Source organism: Astatotilapia calliptera, chromosome 23, assembly GCF_964374335.1.
Source record: "Astatotilapia calliptera chromosome 23, fAstCal68.1, whole genome shotgun sequence".
In the NCBI taxonomy this organism is placed as follows: Eukaryota; Metazoa; Chordata; class Actinopteri; order Cichliformes; family Cichlidae; genus Astatotilapia; species Astatotilapia calliptera.
The window spans coordinates 2,989,070-3,005,717 of NC_137443.1; the positions used below are offsets into that span (position 1 = coordinate 2,989,070).

The 16,648-nt window shown below is 40.7% G+C and overlaps 1 protein-coding gene across 3 annotated transcripts; it reads right to left on the reverse strand.

The window, feature by feature from the left end:
* Positions 1-383: 383 nt before the first annotated feature.
* On the reverse strand, positions 384-16,361 carry LOC113016801 (uncharacterized). 3 transcript variants are annotated; one of them, XM_026159939.2, is made up of 23 exons: positions 15,665-16,361; positions 15,347-15,456; positions 15,104-15,229; positions 14,945-15,011; positions 14,642-14,818; positions 14,076-14,201; positions 13,794-13,934; positions 13,491-13,616; positions 12,639-12,761; positions 12,341-12,463; positions 12,123-12,245; positions 10,472-10,594; positions 10,036-10,158; positions 9,534-9,659; positions 7,722-7,850; positions 7,523-7,615; positions 7,255-7,350; positions 6,892-6,987; positions 6,615-6,710; positions 4,712-4,813; positions 4,529-4,634; positions 1,427-1,543; positions 384-1,088 (listed from the first exon to the last, which is right to left on the reverse strand). In XM_026159939.2, the coding sequence occupies exons 3-23, from the start codon at positions 15,224-15,226 to the stop codon at positions 1,010-1,012; spliced, it is 2,415 nt and encodes an 804-aa protein (XP_026015724.2). In that variant the 5' UTR covers positions 15,227-15,229; positions 15,347-15,456; positions 15,665-16,361; the 3' UTR covers positions 384-1,009. The 3 variants fall into 3 exon arrangements, with proteins under 3 accessions (XP_026015724.2, XP_026015725.2, XP_026015723.2); XM_026159940.2 differs by lacking the exon at positions 15,347-15,456 and having other exon boundaries at positions 14,642-14,815; positions 15,665-16,360; XM_026159938.2 differs by lacking the exon at positions 15,347-15,456 and having other exon boundaries at positions 15,665-16,360.
* Positions 16,362-16,648: the final 287 nt, after the last annotated feature.

The window sequence follows — 16,648 nt, forward strand, 5'->3', positions numbered from 1 at the left end:
ATTCATTTATGCATAGATCTGTCCTGCCCCCGCAATTCAGTCAAGTTCAGGTCTTAACATCGACCAGGCCATTGCAACACCTTGATTCTTTCCTTTTATAGCCATTCTGTTATAGATTAGTGTCCTGTTGCATGACCCAGTTTCTGCCAAGCTTTATCTGTCAGACAGATAGCCTCACATTTGACTCTAAAATACTTTGGTACACACAGAGGTTAATGGTGAACTCCTCGTCTGGGTTTATGCCGTCTCCCCACTTTCCACTCTCCTCTGCTACACTTCACAAATATCCCAATAAAATCATTAATTTAATTATTTTTTTAGGAGTTTTGATCAGTTAGGAGTATAAAACACATGCTTTCCTTTGTCAAAAGAAGGAGCAGTAATATAGGCAATAGTTTATTTTGAATTTGTCACTTTAGGCATTTTTTATGTTGCTATCATTGTTAATCTAGATTAAAAAAAACATGAGTAGAGCTCAAAACAAAAAAAACTGGCTGGATGTTAGCTATCTGAGTAGTGACCGATCCATGGAGGTGACTGGGTTCGTTTGAATATACGTTCAAGCTGATTAATGTTTTACAGGAATTTCAAACACTGAACTTGTGCTTATTTCATAAAAGGTTGATTATCAGTACTACAGTGATAACATGGCTTATAATAAAACTGCTGCTGTCATGAGATCTACTCTGAGATGACTACAGAAAAACTGTCCCGTTCGAACATCTACGTGCTTGAAATCTTCAAATATTTGTTGATGTGAACTCATTTTTATTCAATCGCTGACATGATTTCACAGACATTATAAACCTTCTTTATGACAGAAGTGTAATTTAATTTCAACACAGAGGCTGATAATCAGGTAAGACTTCTCCCAGAGAAGCTGCAACACCGTCAGCACTTTACATATGATGTTACATCAGTCCGTTTCTATCTTCCTGTGTTGACCAAAAGATTGTCTGGAGGATGACATTTTCTTATGACAAACCACTTTCACTGTATCCAGCGCTGCTTATCTGCTCTTCCCCTGTGGACACTGGATTTTGTAGCCCACCCTGTAGGCCTGCAGGTATACACGTGCCTGGTTTATCCTGAAAACACAACCACAATCACACAACTGTGTGATATTGTATTCTAATCAAACTGGATTAACACAACCTTTAACATATGTTCAATAATTTGCACATGTTAAACTCAGTCAAGCCTCGCTTTTCATTGCGTTATTGGAAACGCTTTAAAAATACTTTCACAGCATATTTAATCCAGTTAAGTGCAAAAGTAATTACATAAAGAATAGCTGACAGTAAAGTCCTTGAAAGTTCATTTCTTTGACAGGAAATTAAACCACGTTGTGATTAGGAAAAACTGCAACTGCTGCCAGATACTTCATGAATTAGTGTTGGAGAATCCAGGAGGAAAAACAGCTTACCTGTATTTAGTACAAAGCTGAACTCCGAAAGGTCCACAGCGGTCAACGTAGCTTTCCCTAAATGCTTTCCTCACCCCTCGAGCCATACTCACTACTGTAGTGACCACTGGGCATGTCCTAGGACACAAATAAGCACAAGACATGTATTGCAGTAAAGTGCTGTACCTGAAAAACTTGAGAACAACAGATGACCTCACATTTGACCCAAGAACACTTTGGTACACAGAGAAGTTTATGGTGAAATCGTCACCTCTCCACCACTGTGCTTGACAGTATCACGTGTTTGTTCTGATACACTGTGATTGTTATGTCAAAAGTGGTGCATTATCACCAAATATTTCCATTTTGAAATCGTCTGTCAAAAGGACACTGTTCCAAAGGTTTTCTGGTTTGTTCAGATGCAACTTTGCAAACCTAAGCCGTGCTGCCATGTACTTTTTGAAGAAACAGACATAAAGAGGGTTACATTTCTCTCCATGTGAGAAATCCTTCTCATAAATTTTAAGGGCTTGAATAATCAGGCCCCATCTTATTTAAAGACCTTATAGTACCGTATCAACCCATTAAAGCTCTGAGAAATGCACAGACTGACCTCAGTATGAATTTCTATAACTCCTGGGAAGATTGTGGCAATGTGTTAACACATGCCTGAATGCTCCAGACAATAATGCTGGTAACGCTGATTAACAGTTAATCAAAAGGCCTTTGATTAACAGGGCCAGGCTACTACTTTTTTTATTTTATTTCTGTGTTCACAGAGTCCTGTGAAAACTTTCTTTTGCATATGATTTTAGTTTTGTCCTGTTGGTTTTTTGTGTTTATTATTGTTTAATTACTTCAAGGCACTGATTGATGTTTTGGGGCTAATTTGCAAGCTAGTAAAACTCAAATTTGGGGATTTCAAATCCTCGATGTGATTTCGATTTTTTTTGTAATGCTGAGTTTTATATGGGGAGGTTTGTTTTTCCAAAAAGAATATTGATAATGTCGAATTATGAAATTTGCACCAGGTTATGTTTGGACAAATTAGGTCCACTGAAAATAATTAATTTTAGGAAAGATTAATATTTTGTTTGTAAAGGAAAATAGGAAAGTTTGACCAACAATGTAAATGATCTTGTACCACTTTGAATGACAGACTTTAACTGAAGCTAAACAGCGCTTACAGTTTGGGGGAAATGTTAATCCGAGACATTTAATATTGCTTGTGTGAAGGTGATTTGGTGGCATCACGTTATAGCACAGACAAGCTGGAAGAGGACCCCATAACACTGGAGGATCTGCGTGACAGCAAACAAACCCAAACACCAGGAAGGACACTAGCCAGCACAACCAGGCCGCCAGGGCGCATGCCCAGCAGCACAGGATGACCCAGCCCCCCAGCCCCCCCCCCCCGTTTTGTGCTGGGTAGATTAAGTGAGGAATCATGTTTATTGGGGTCAATTAAATAACCAATTGTGAGGTGAATGTTTTCAATATAAATGCTGATGAGTACACATCTTCCTTCTGGGTCTTTCTGTGATTGTAGTTTTGTGAGAGAAATTAATTCTGTTGTTAATCAAAATAGCAGCTTCTCTATCCGGTGTTACAATTAGCTGTGAATATGTGGGGAAACTGCAGTGACTTCAATGCTGTACTTTTGTGTCTGTGTTTCTTGCAGTAGACTTGCATCTGACCATGGATTTATTAACTCTCTGAAAAGCCTTCAGTTGATACAATATTCTGTAGCAAGAGTACTGACAGGGACTAGGAAGAGGAACCAAATTTCTCTCATATGGTTTCTCTTTGTTGGCTCCCTGTTAAATCCAGAATTCAATTTAAAATCCTTCTCATAAAATACAAGGTCTTGAATAATCAGACCTTATCTTACCTAAAGACCTAATAGTACCATATCACCCCATTAAAGGCAAGGCAAGTTTATTTGTATAGCACAACTCAACAACAAGGTGATTCAAAGTGCTTTACAGAGACATTAGAAACAAAAACAAATAAAAGCATGATTTAAAATTGATTAAAACAAACAAGCAAACTGATTAACAAACAAACAAACAAACAAAACAGGATATAAAATCAAAACAGATAAAATCAGAACAGTAGATAAAATCAGTAGTTAAATGTAAGTTTTGAAATTTAAGCTTAAAAGTGTGGATTTGGTGCTTTATTCAAATGCAGCTGAGAACAGGTGAGTCTTCAACCTGGATTTAAATAAACTGAGTGTTTCAGCTGATCTGAGGCTTTCTGGGAGTTTGTTCCAGATATAAGGAGCATAAAAGCTGAATGCAGCTTCTCCGTGTCTGGTTCTGACTCTGGGAACTGATAAAAGACCGGATCCAGATGACCTGAGGGATCTGGAAGGTTCATACTGGGTCAGGAGGTCACTGATGTATTTTGGTCCTAAACCATTCAGAGCTTTATAGGCCAGCATCAGAACTTTAAAGTCTATCCTCTGACGGACAGGCAGCCAGTGTAAAGACCTCAGAGCTGGACTGATGTGGTCCACTTTTTTGGTCTTAGTGAGGACTCGAGCAGCAGAGTTCTGAATGAGCTGTAGTTGTCTGACTGATTTTTTAGGTAGACCTGTAAAGATGCTGTTACAGTAATCAAGCCTACTAAAGATGAATGCATGGACTAGTTTTTCCAGGTCCTGTTGAGACATCAGATCTTTTATCCTTGATATATTCTTGAGGTGATAGTAAGCTGACTTTGTAATTGTCTTAATGTGTTTTTCTAAGTTTAGGTCTGCATCCATCACTACACCCAAATTTCTCACCTGGTTTGTGGTTTTTAGATGTATAGATTGAAGTTCTCTGGTGACCTGTAATCGTTTTTCTTTGGCGCCAAAGACTATTACCTCAGTTTTGTTTAGCTGGAGAAAATTTTGGCACAACCAGTCATTAATTTTCTCAATGCATTTACCAAGAGCCTGTACAGGGCCTCGGTCTCCTGGTGACATTGTGATATATATTTGTGTGTCATCTGCATAGCTGTGGTAGTTTATTTTGTTGTTCTTTATAATCTGTGCCAGTGGGAGCATGTAAATTAAAGCACTTCACTCTGTGAGATATGTTATGTATGGATGCTGTAGAAGTTACTGATACTCACAGTCTCTCACAGCGCAGGCCTGCAGTGCCCTCGGGACAGGTACAAGTGTTGTGAGGGCTGCATGTGCCTCCATGTTGACAGGGTGGCACACAGGGTGTAGTCACCGCTGCAGACACAGCACACAGCATGATCCTTTGTACACATACTGTATATGTACACATTCTTCCACACTCATGGACTAACCTTGTTCACAGAGCTCTCCAGTGAAAGCTTTGGTACAGCGGCACCGGTTGAGGCCCACACACACGCCACCATTTATGCAAGGTTTCTGGCACACAACAGGCTCTGATCAAGACAGAAAAAAGAATGCATAAATCCAAACACATTGAGTCTTCTTATTAAACATGGAGCATAGATTATTTAGAGGATTTGGGCAGTTATAAATTACACAATGAGCAGAACATACATTTATCAACAACAGTGTAAGAACAAAAGGCTGGACGGTGTTTCCACAGAAGTGGTCTGCGCTTTGTGTTTACGTCCTTTTTGTGCTGATTCTGAAGCTGCAGGTTTTTATTTCTCTTGAAACAATATTGACTGAACCAGCAGCAAAAGAAGATCCAAACTACGCTTCACATAAACATCGTCATGAATTCACTCTGACTTTTGCTGTTTTGCTTCCACCACGATAAAAATCACACTTCATGCAAATCTTTTTCCTGCATTATTCGCACAAGTCTACCGTTGTTTACAGGCTGTCGGCCGCTGTTTTTTTCCTTTTACCAACTTCCGAAAACAAAGCCTCATTTCTGCTGTTCAATACTGAACAAATTTAAACTTATGCAAAATTGCGAAACGCTCAGCTGTGTCTCTAAAACCTCTGTAACTTTGCTCTGCTTCACTTCAGCAGCATCAGGTAATGTTCATATGTTGATTAATGGTTTTCTTTCGTTTTTGATCTACTGCAGAATATTTTTATATTTATTTTTATGTGTTTTATCCTCAGCTACTTTGACACAAAGGCATCTGCTGTGATGCTCACACCTTTGATAAAGTCTCACAAATGTCAGCTTTCTTTTTATAGATATAAAAATCTGGAAATGTACTGATGCATGATCTGAATTATTATATTTCTGACTGTCTGAGGCAAAATTTCCCCGAATCAAATCAAATTGAATCGAATTGTGGATCGAATCGATTCGAGACCTTGTGAATCGGAATCGAATCAATTCTAGAAATCAGTGACGATACCCAGCCCTAATGGTGAATCACCGGTGCATGATTAGAAGCAGGTGCGCGGGCCAAAAGCAGAAGCTCTCAGTGAGCTCCGCCCAGGCAGAGCGATGAGAGAGAGCAAAACCAAAACACATGTAGCCTTGCAGGGCTGGCCGGGTAGACACAGAGACCATGACAGTAATGACATTTTCCCACTTAAAAACACTGTTACTGATTGGAGAAATAAAAGCTCCAGATGAAAGTCTGGACATTAGAAACGTGTTGATTATGAAGCTATGCACTGGCAGACACCGCCGCATGTTATGATTGAAGGGCTTAGCTCTACACCACTGACACAGAAGAAAAATGTGAAGATTTTCAATAATTACTGAATATGCTCTGAAATGCCAGGTGACAAAACAGGATGGAACAATAAACGCTGCATATTTGTCGGTGTCTGGTTTCAAATATAAGAGAAAGAGTCCAGAAATACGTCACATGATTGCTTCTCTCCACCCATAAGCACATCGAATGAAAAACATCTCATCTTATTTGGTCAACGACAACAACAACAGCAGAGTAGTGCAACAATGGAAACAAACAGCAAGCAACAGGGAGAAGAAGAAACCACGGGAAACCATGCTGCATCCACTGGTGTCAACATCTAATTTCACATCCAATATCACACTAAAGCCTCCAGCTGCACAGAAGCAAATCCCACTCACTGCATAGAGGAAAGTAATCCGAAGACATGAGAAGCTTTATATTACTGTTTTTTTTTAAATAAACACAAGTGGTTGTTAAAATTACATCCATGATCATTTGTAACTTACTGTGTAAACATGGTTTGATCATATTTTAGTCTGAATATATTTTAATTATGCAGGAAAAGCTACACAGAGATACAGTAACAGAGAATGACTGATCTCACCTATCTGGCATCGAGCTCCTTGCCATCCACCAACACATGTGCATTTGTTGACGTCCACACATCTTCCCCCATTTTGACAGGCAGGAGTGCAAAGGGCTACAAAATGCAAAATAATATAGTAACACGCAGTCTGTGCAGAAAAATGTCTTCATGCTTTTTTTGTTTTTCTGCCATCCTATAGCCCATATTTTACCAGAAACTGTTTGGAGGCAGGTGGATGGGTAGATCTCGGTGGTGCCTACACACCTGGGATAATTTATTGTATTACATTACTCACGCAAGAGGCACTGGGGGCCAGTGTAGTCGGAGGGACACTGGCAGGTGTCAGGTCCCACACAGCGACCACCGTTGGCACAAGGAAACTCACACACAGCTGAGAAGAGACACGAAGAAAAGTCAAAGCTAACAATCAGATGTCGAATCCAGAAGAAAATGGCATTGTGACACACACGTCACCTGTGCACATGCATTTATACATGCATGGATATATGTACCAGTGCCTCTTTGTCTTAGGTGAGTGCAGAACATCTTATAAAAGCATTTTCTGGGCAACACATTGATGTAAACAGTGCTTCTAAACACTGTCCACTCTATTTATTTGATGTAACACCTGTCCCTCTGATCCCCAAAGGCAGTGTACCTGTGTGGCAGCCTGCTCCTGTCCAGCCGCGAAGACACAAACACTCGTTCCAGCGCATACAGGTACCTCCATGAGCGCAGGGAGGGGAGCACATGGCTGAAACATGCAACGAAAAGGGCTATAATACTCCTCTTTGCATTAAAACCTTATACTAACCTCAAAGGACACCGAAAAGTGCACAAAAAAAGAGACACAAATTAACTTTAATATTCCTGTGAAAAAACATTTTAATTATATATATTTATATTATGTGCAACGTTTATTGTACCTGAGCAGCCCACTCCAGGATAGCCTGGAGGACAGTCGCAAATGTTCGGGGCAACACACACTCCATAGTTCTGACAAGGGGGGTCGCACACAGCTGGAAAGGCAGAGATGCTAATAAAGATAAGTGAAGGAATTGAAATAAATCTATTTTTAGATTTTTAAAAAGTCCTTAACACTACATAAGATTATGTTTGACTCACGCTGGCACTTGGTGGGGTCATCTTTTCTAACTATATAGCCCTCCTTGCAGGTGCAGTTAAACCCACCAGGATGATTCACACACAGCTGCTCGCAGCCTCCATTAGTGAAGTCCTCACACTCGTTCACATCTCATGACAGAAGACAGAAGGAGGGCAATTAAACATTAAACCTACGTGACAGTTGCTTAATTTATGGTTGGCTAAGTGACAAGGCATGCCCGCCTCTGTATTCATTCAAGGGAGTCGTTAGTCCATAACAGACTATCAAACTATCAAATTTCCTTTTTTATGAATAGCTTCATGAAAAGAAATCACATGGCGAATGCAACGCAAATGAGAAGCCGATCTAATCTCTGAAAGCCTCTCTGGCTCTTTAGCCTTTACAAAATTGCTGTGTGGATAATCTACAGTCATCAGCCACTTTTGCTAGTACTGGGTTTTGCCTTAATTCTTCAAAGCACAGATTCAACAAGGTGCTGAAAACGTTCCTCAGAGATTTTGGGTCTCAACTGGCATGACTGCATTGCACAGTTGCTGAAGAATTGTCCGCTGCACATCCTTGATGTGAAGGGCCTATTCCACGACATCCCAAAGGTGCTCTATTCATTATGATTATGTATCATGACATAATCTGAGCTTTCTCACATAGCGCATCATCCTATGAGAAGCAGCCATCGGAACATGGTAAGCCTGTAGTCAGAACGGGATGGACATGAAAAAATACTCAGGTATACAAAACAATGCTCAGCTAATACTAAGGGGTTCAAAATGTGCCAAGGAAACATCTTCTACACCACTGCACCGTCACCAGCCTCAATTACTGATACAAGGATGGATCCATGCTTTCCTCTTGTTTATGCTAAATTACTCACAGCAGAAATCAAGATTTATCAGACGGGTGGTCTGTGGGAATTCTAGCTTCAGTTTCCTGTTGTCAGCTGACAGGAGTGGCAGAGTGATGCCCTGCTGTCGTAGCCCATCTGCTTCAAGGTTACACGTTGTTTGTTCAAAGATGCTCGTCTGCATACTTTGTTTGTAACAAGTGGTTATTTCAGTTACTGGTGTCTTTCAATTAGTTTAAAGCCGTCTGGCCATTCTCCTCTGACCTTTGTTATCAACATGGCATTTTTACTGCCAAGAGAACTGTCACCCTCTTCCTCTTTTTCAGACCTTTCTCTGCAAACCCCAGCGATGGATGTGCTTAAGAAACCCTCAGACAAGTCTGTCTGGCACCAACAACCATGCCATGTTCAAAGTAATTTAAATCATCTTTCATCCTCATTCTGATGCTCAGTTTGAACTTTAGCAGGTTGTCTTGACCACATCTGCATCCGTGAATGTAAAAAATGTCTTATACAGTCTTTGGTCTACATGCCTAGAAGCACTTAGATATTTGCATTAATGGGCAGTTAAAGAGGTGTACCCAATAAAGTGGCTGGTGAGTGTATTTCTGCTGGATTCAAGAGATGGTAAAGTCATTTTAATTATTATTTTGATATTAGGCGTTATATGAAAAAGGATATCAGGGCTTGTTGCACTGATACGATCTCATAACTATGGAAGCCTGTTTCCATAACTCAAAATCTTTCTCAAAATTTTGACTTATAAACTCGAGATTTTGAGAAAAGTAACTTGAAATTGTAATCTATGTGAATGACATCATTTTCTTATTACCCAGAAGGATATGGCGCAGAGGAATGTGCACACAAACCAGATCGCAACAAATTGGTGCTTTCGAGAGTGCGTTTGCTGATAGTAACGCCATGTGATTCAGCTAATAATAAAGTGCTGGCAGTGAACATGAACTCTCACCCACACAGCTCCTCGCGTCTTCGTCCAATTGCCAGCCAGCTTGACAGCTGCACTGAACGTGGCCCTCAGCCCTTACAGTGCACATATGGTCACAACCACCATTTCTCAGCTTACAGGATGTAGCATCTTTTTGGGTAAAAAAAATAAAATAAAATAATTTTTAGCTTGGTACACAGAAATACTGAACAATAAAGAAGACTGCGTGAACTTGCTATTTCAGCTTTTAAAATGGGAAATTTGGTGCTATGCTTCTTCTTTTTGATAGAAGAAGCAATGTTTTGACTGCTGATCAGAAGGAAAAAACATATTTAGCTGTGTCATGTCACATTAAAAGATTTGATCTTGATGAAAAATCTGTGTTAAAACACCAGGACAAGAGTTCTTAATAAGATTTTTTTATTCAGATTTGAAAGAAGTGCCTACCTTCTGTTTTTTTTTTTTTAAATAATTATATATTTTTGTACACAAAAGACTGTAATGTCAACTCTGTAATCAAACTTACTCCTGCAGTTTAGGTTGTCTATGTCTAACAGCAGAGGAGGGGGGCAATGGCAAGTATGTCCCCCTGGAGAATTAGTGCAGGTGTGGGAACAGCAGCCATTCTGGAGTTTACATTCATCGATGTCTATGTACACAAACCCACACACAGAAACACACAGATCATAAACATCATGTTTGGACAGCTCTCTCTTATGCATGCAACAGATTCCTCACAGTCTGGCTTTCTCATCTCACTAATTTTCCAAAATGTGCCCTCAGGACAACTACTTCCAGAGTGTCTGCACAGAAAATATGCACAAGAAAAACCAGAATCACATGCACCAAAATAATTAGCAAGAGATAAGACATATTCATGGCAGATTACTACTGATGCTTGGCATGTTTAAATGACCGAAAATGATTGGGTAAACAGCAGTGAGTGTTTAAGAGGGACTGACCCACGCAGGTGTGGCCATCAATATGCAGCTGGTAGCCGGGTCTGCAGGAGCAGTGGAAAGAGCCCTGAGTATTGATGCAAATGTGCTCGCAAGTCCCATTTAGTCCCACACACTCATCCACATCTGGAGAGATCAGCAACATTTAGATTACTCTTGCGCCATGGCAAAACATGAAATAGATTCAGCACAAGGACTCATTTAGACTTGAAATAAACATCTGAAATTCTATTAGCACAAAATTGCACAAACCTGGAATACCAGCTAAGTGCAGAGTGACTGAATGGAGAGAGCAACAATGGCTATGTCTTTTGAGAATGATGCAGAAGCCCACAGAGATGATCTCTGCTGCCCTCTGTTGACTAGCCGCACTATGACTTCACCTTAGAACCTCGTCTCTAGGAAATACAGCAACTGTGTTTAGGTTTCAATTTAATGGTTACTGTGTGTAACTAATTAAAATGAAGAGGACGGTTACATTTTAACTACTGTACTGCCCATCTGATTGGCTGTTATGGTGGGTGGTGCAGCACATTTTAGACTGCAGTTTGTTTTACGTCACTCATCAATAATAAAGGCAGTTTAAAGGTCTCACAGCCATGCACTGTGACACTTTAGCAATTTCATACATTTACTGCAAGCAAAAATATGATGCAAGGATCTAATAAAAATGTGTATGACATCAGATTTGACATATACAGACTGTACAATAATAACAATAATAGTAATAACAGAGGTCTTGATCCATAGCTGTAGTTCCCGATCTATTTTTTTGCATGCTTCTGCTGCCATTCCCGTTTGTTCACTTAATCTGTTTGGTTTGGACGGTGTTATATCATCATCATCATCATCAGAGGTCATCCTAAATTTCTGAATTTTGTCCTGGACTACATTTGGTCACAATAACAAATAAACTCCTCTGACAGTAGCAAAGCCCACATTTTAGAGTTAATGCAAACAATATACCCAATACTTGGATTATATGGAGCTTTAGAGAATAAGCAGAGGGGAACAGGTAGACACAATCATGTGACAAATAAAATTTTCACAAGACTATGCAGTCAAATGAAAAAGTAAGCAAACCCCATTATTCAGCAGCTTGTAGAACCGCTGTTAGCAGCAATAACTTCATTTCAGCACCTCGATTCTCTCCTTTTCTCTCCATTGTTGTAGGTTTGCTGTTCTGCTTGGAATCATTGCCCTGTTTCATGACCTAATTTGAGCCAAGCTTTAGCTGTGAGGTCGACTCAGGTCCTGCGGCTGCAAAACAAGCCTAAATCATCAACTCACGTATACCAACTGTCAAGCACCATCCACCATGGTGCTTGACAGTTTGTATTAGCCATTTGCACACATGGTGTGTTTGATCTTTACCAAATGTGGCACTGTGCATTACGGAGTAACATCTCAGGAATTGGCCAGTATTTACATTAAGGGTGTGCTTACTTTTTCAGTAGATCCACAAACGAGTTGATTCTGATTATTTATAGAACACATTTCACAATAATAAAAGTTGTACAACTGTTAACCCACAGCAAGAATTAAGAAGCCTATTTTCTAAAAAGTCAAACTTTTTTTTTTTAAAGTAACATAAGAAAAAGTCATGCTTACTCATGCCTACTTTAATAACATCCTACTACAGCCTGCCTTTTACCTGTGCAGCTGTGTCTGTCCGGGTCCAGCTGGTAACCCGAGGCACACTGGCAGCTGTAGCTTCCTGGCTCATTGGTGCAGTTGTGTTCACAGCGACCATTGTTCACAACACACTCATCAATGTCTGTAAACAAGCACATGTAATGCTCATACAGAGAAAGTAATGCTTACATGATACAAGTGGGTAACAACAAACACACACACCCACCCCTTACCCACCAAAACAAGAGTGTCCATCGCCGTTGAAGCCCTGGTAACACTGACAGAAATACGACCCGATGATGTTACCGCACCGAGCGTTGGCGTCACACGTGTGACCACCAGATACACACTCATTCTCATCTGAAGACAGACAGAGAGCCGGTTCATTTCTATTCAGTGAAGCTTGTACTACCACTTGGGATAATTTTAATGGAAGGGATAACAGCAAGCATTAAAACACGCGCACACAAGGAAGCTGACCCCGTCCACAGGAAACAGAGTTTTCCACGGAGGGACGTCAGCACTAATTGCTTACCTTCACAGTGTGTGCCGTTTCCCCGGTAACCCGGTCGACAAACACACTCGTAGCTCCCAAGCGTGTTCTCACATACGCTCCGTCCATCACACGCCACGGGACTCTCTATACATTCATCCACATCTGGGACAGAGACAAAAGGACAGAATAGTTTAGTGACATGGATACAACATATGACTTCTTCTTCTATGCATTGTTGACGCAATTTGCAATTAAAAATTATTTCATCTAGAGAAAAGGAAATTTAATTCCTGCAAAGCACTCCCTTAATTTACTGGCAAGCAATAAAGGTACGAAGTCATTTTCATGTCAACAACCTTGTTTTAAATAACTGTCACTGAACCACTTTGGGAAGCTGTGGTAATAGATTTTTTTTCTTTTTCTTCTTTTAATTCCCCTTTAGTCCATTTAACATTGCTACTTTCTGACAGTAGTGGTAAAATCATAGTACATAATCAAGCACAGCGCAGATGTTACTATGAAAATTTAAGCCATGAAAAGCAGGCACAGAAAGCACATCATGCCTTGGCACACAGAGTAACCTGGGTACACAGGATGTGCTGGAGGACCAGGGGCGCAAAGAAGTCGAAAAGAAAGTGAACAGACTTCTTTTTTTTTCTTTACAGAACAAAAGAGGAAATCAGCCTTTAACGTGAGGGTGAAAGAGGGACAGGAGCATATATAAGCAGGCAAAGCAGCAGAATGAAGCTGTATCTTGCTGCAAAGCATTTCTCTCTGTCAGACAAAGTTCTTACTTTGCAGAAACTCAAATGAAGTATGTTAAAAATTCAAAACACCAGATCAAATCTGGACATCGGCCTTTTTCAGTCGTGGTGATGTTTAATGATTTACCGACACAGGCAGCAGTCTCTGCTCTGAAGCCCAGCTGGCACTGGCATGAAAAGCTGCCAGGAGTGTTAACGCACACATTTCCCAGCTCGCGGCGACACAGCTCCTCAAAGCTGCACTCATCCACATCTACAGAAGAGTAACACCAATAAATTATAAGATAAATGGCCAAGTTTAACAGATGCAAACATTTAAGTCATCCCGGGTTATGATGTAGCGTGTCAGCCTGTATTTTATGCTGATATACATTTGGATGTACATGCATATTTTATCAAAACGCACACCAGACTTCAACATTAACCTCACCTACACAGCCTCGCCCATTTGTAGCCATTACATATCCCTCATGGCACGAACAGGTGAAGGAGCCAGGTGTGTTTTTGCACTCAGCCTCGCCTTGACAGGCCTGCAGGCCTGTCACAGCGGCCAAAGCACACTCATCAACATCTGCAAGACCCATAAGAAACACGTAAATTATGATCATACTAAAGAGGCGCTGTGAAAAATTTCTGAAAACCTGCATCGGACATTTCTTTTCCCCCACAAACACACACACAAATAGAAAAACACACACAGAGGTTGACGAACCCTGGCACCCGTCAGAACCCATCAGGTAACCACGGAGACAGCTACACGAGTAAGAGCCGGGGTTATTAATGCAGCTGGCATGGAGGTCACATGGTCCTGGTCTCTCTCCTTCGCACTCATCAACATCTGTCCAACAGAGATAATACGCTTAATCTAACTCAGACACCTGCAGTTTTACATGGTGATGTCAAGCTGACAAAAATATATGAATAATATATAACACAGCTCTGAAATATTAAATGCTAAAGTTTTGTAAATAAATTATAATGCAGTTAGATCAGCTGGTAGCTTGTTTCTCATCACTCATGCTTGCTTCTGAAAATTTGCGCAGTACAGTTAAAAGTTTAAACACAACCGTGATACTAATACACATTAATATTTTCCAAGAGAGGTTTAATGAGCCTGCGTGCAATTTTGTTCACTGGGCTCATGTAACGTAGCGTACCTTTATGTTGTGTTGCATTGCTGTAAATGTTAAAAACTCAAAGATGTCAAAAGCATTTTTATTTTTTTTGTGATTTTACAATTCTACAAAAAGCACTTTCCCAGTTTTGATCACTTCTTACCTTTACACTCAGCTGCTCCTTCCAAGGTGAAGCCCTTGGGGCAAGTACAGTTGTCACCATCCTTTACCATGATGGATGGACAGATGCAGACATTGCTGCTCTCATGCATCAGCTGGTTTCCTGGACACTGTGGAGCAAGGCTAGAGTTTGGGGAAGTTGTGGTGGTCAAAGGAGCTGCTAATGCAAAGAAAAAGAGGGAGCTGCTGAAAGGAAATGCTGAAATGTAAGACACAGCACAACAAAAGAGAGAAAAAATAAACACAACAAAAGACAAAATGACCAAAAAAAACCCAAAAAACTCACAGGTTGTAGGTGTGTGGCTTGGTGTTGGTTCACTGACATTTCTGAGTGCACTCTCGTTCACCTGGGTCTGCAGCAGGAAAAGGCAACAAACTGAGATTTATTTATAGTCTGATGCTGTCAGACTAACATACATGTAAGAAGCCTTCCTAAACCACTTGCCTGGCTCTTAGTGAACACTGTGTGTTTCACTAACTTGTTGTCATTTTCCTGAGGGCTGCTCAGAGGTTCAGCCACGGACATCAGCAGCAGGCCTGCTGATAGGAGAGTCCAGAGGTGAGCCATCACCTGAATGTGTGTGGAGAGGAAGAGGAGAAGATGAGGTTACTCAGCCATCAATAAACCAGAGTTTAAAAATAGATAAAATGACACAGAGCATTTCATAGTTACTGTAAAGGTGCTCACCTATTGAAAACACAGAGGCACACAGACACACAGTGCATGTCCGGGCAGGCAAAACAACAGCACGAGGGGGGGAAAGAGCACTCTGTTATTAAGTTAACCCCCGAGGCTGTCTGCACCGAACAAAAGAGACTTACATCACAGATCACACTGAAATGTGTCTAATTTAACTGAGAAGATCAGTTTTGGCAGCATCTGTATTATCCCGAAACTCTTTGCGAGAACAGCTAAAAGAAGGCGATAAAAACAAATGCGGGACTAACTGTTTCTGTGAGTTGGTGCGAAGCAAAAGATGCGTAGAAGTCGCGTAAATCGACGTACCTGGGTTTAGATTTACTCTTAAGTAGAGGGCTCGGGAACACAGGTTTCCAGAGGCCACAAAGCGATCCGGTTCTACAGTGTATCTTCTGCAGAGACGAGGTGCTCATGCAGACGCACGCCAGCTCTGTCAAGAATAGGGGGGCTGTACGATCCTGCAGTGACTCCACATCCTGTCCCGGAGCTCTGCACTTCCCATTCCACAAATCCCAAATCACCGCAAACAGGCAGCAAAAGGCTGGCCTGGAGGCTGCTTTAAACCCTGGCGTGGATGTCATAAACGAGCCCCGGAACAAGGGAGGCCAAATCCTTGCAGCTCAGCTTCCCTGGGCGGTTCATACAAACACGCCAAAGTAGAATCAGACTGATCAGAGCGAAAGATGAAAGCTCAACCGCTTCAGCTCACCTTATGCAAATATCAGATGGTTTAGAAATAGTTCTGTCATAACTTGGGACTGTGATAAGTGGGGTTCTCAAGGGGTCTAATCATTTGGCTTAACTGTAAAAAAAAAAATACCCCCTACAGGGCATTCCACATAGGCCACTGCACCCTGCACCTCACAGGAGAGTGAAGCACAGACCCCCCCTTATTAAAAAAGCCTTTTCCTTCAGGATATTGAGTGGAAAAAAACCCTCACAAATCACAGTTCTCTGAATTTCACTGACTCATTGTTATTTTTCCCATAAAGCTTTTTTCTTATTTTTCTGTGCACATTTCAGTCACAGCTTTAAAAAAAACGTATTTTTACAGAGCTCATCTTGTAGCTCACATCAGACCTACTACTTTAATGTCTCTCCTGTGAGTGACAGACAGACATGATAAAGAAAACCTTTATGTTCCTGCTTCAGTAGTCACTTTAATAAAGGGTGAATCTAACGAATCACAGAAACTGTCTCCTAGTTTCTTACTTTGTTCACGCTTGGTGTTACTTTAAAATAATATTTTAACTTAAAAAAAATAGAAAACTGTTGTGTTTTCTATTAAAA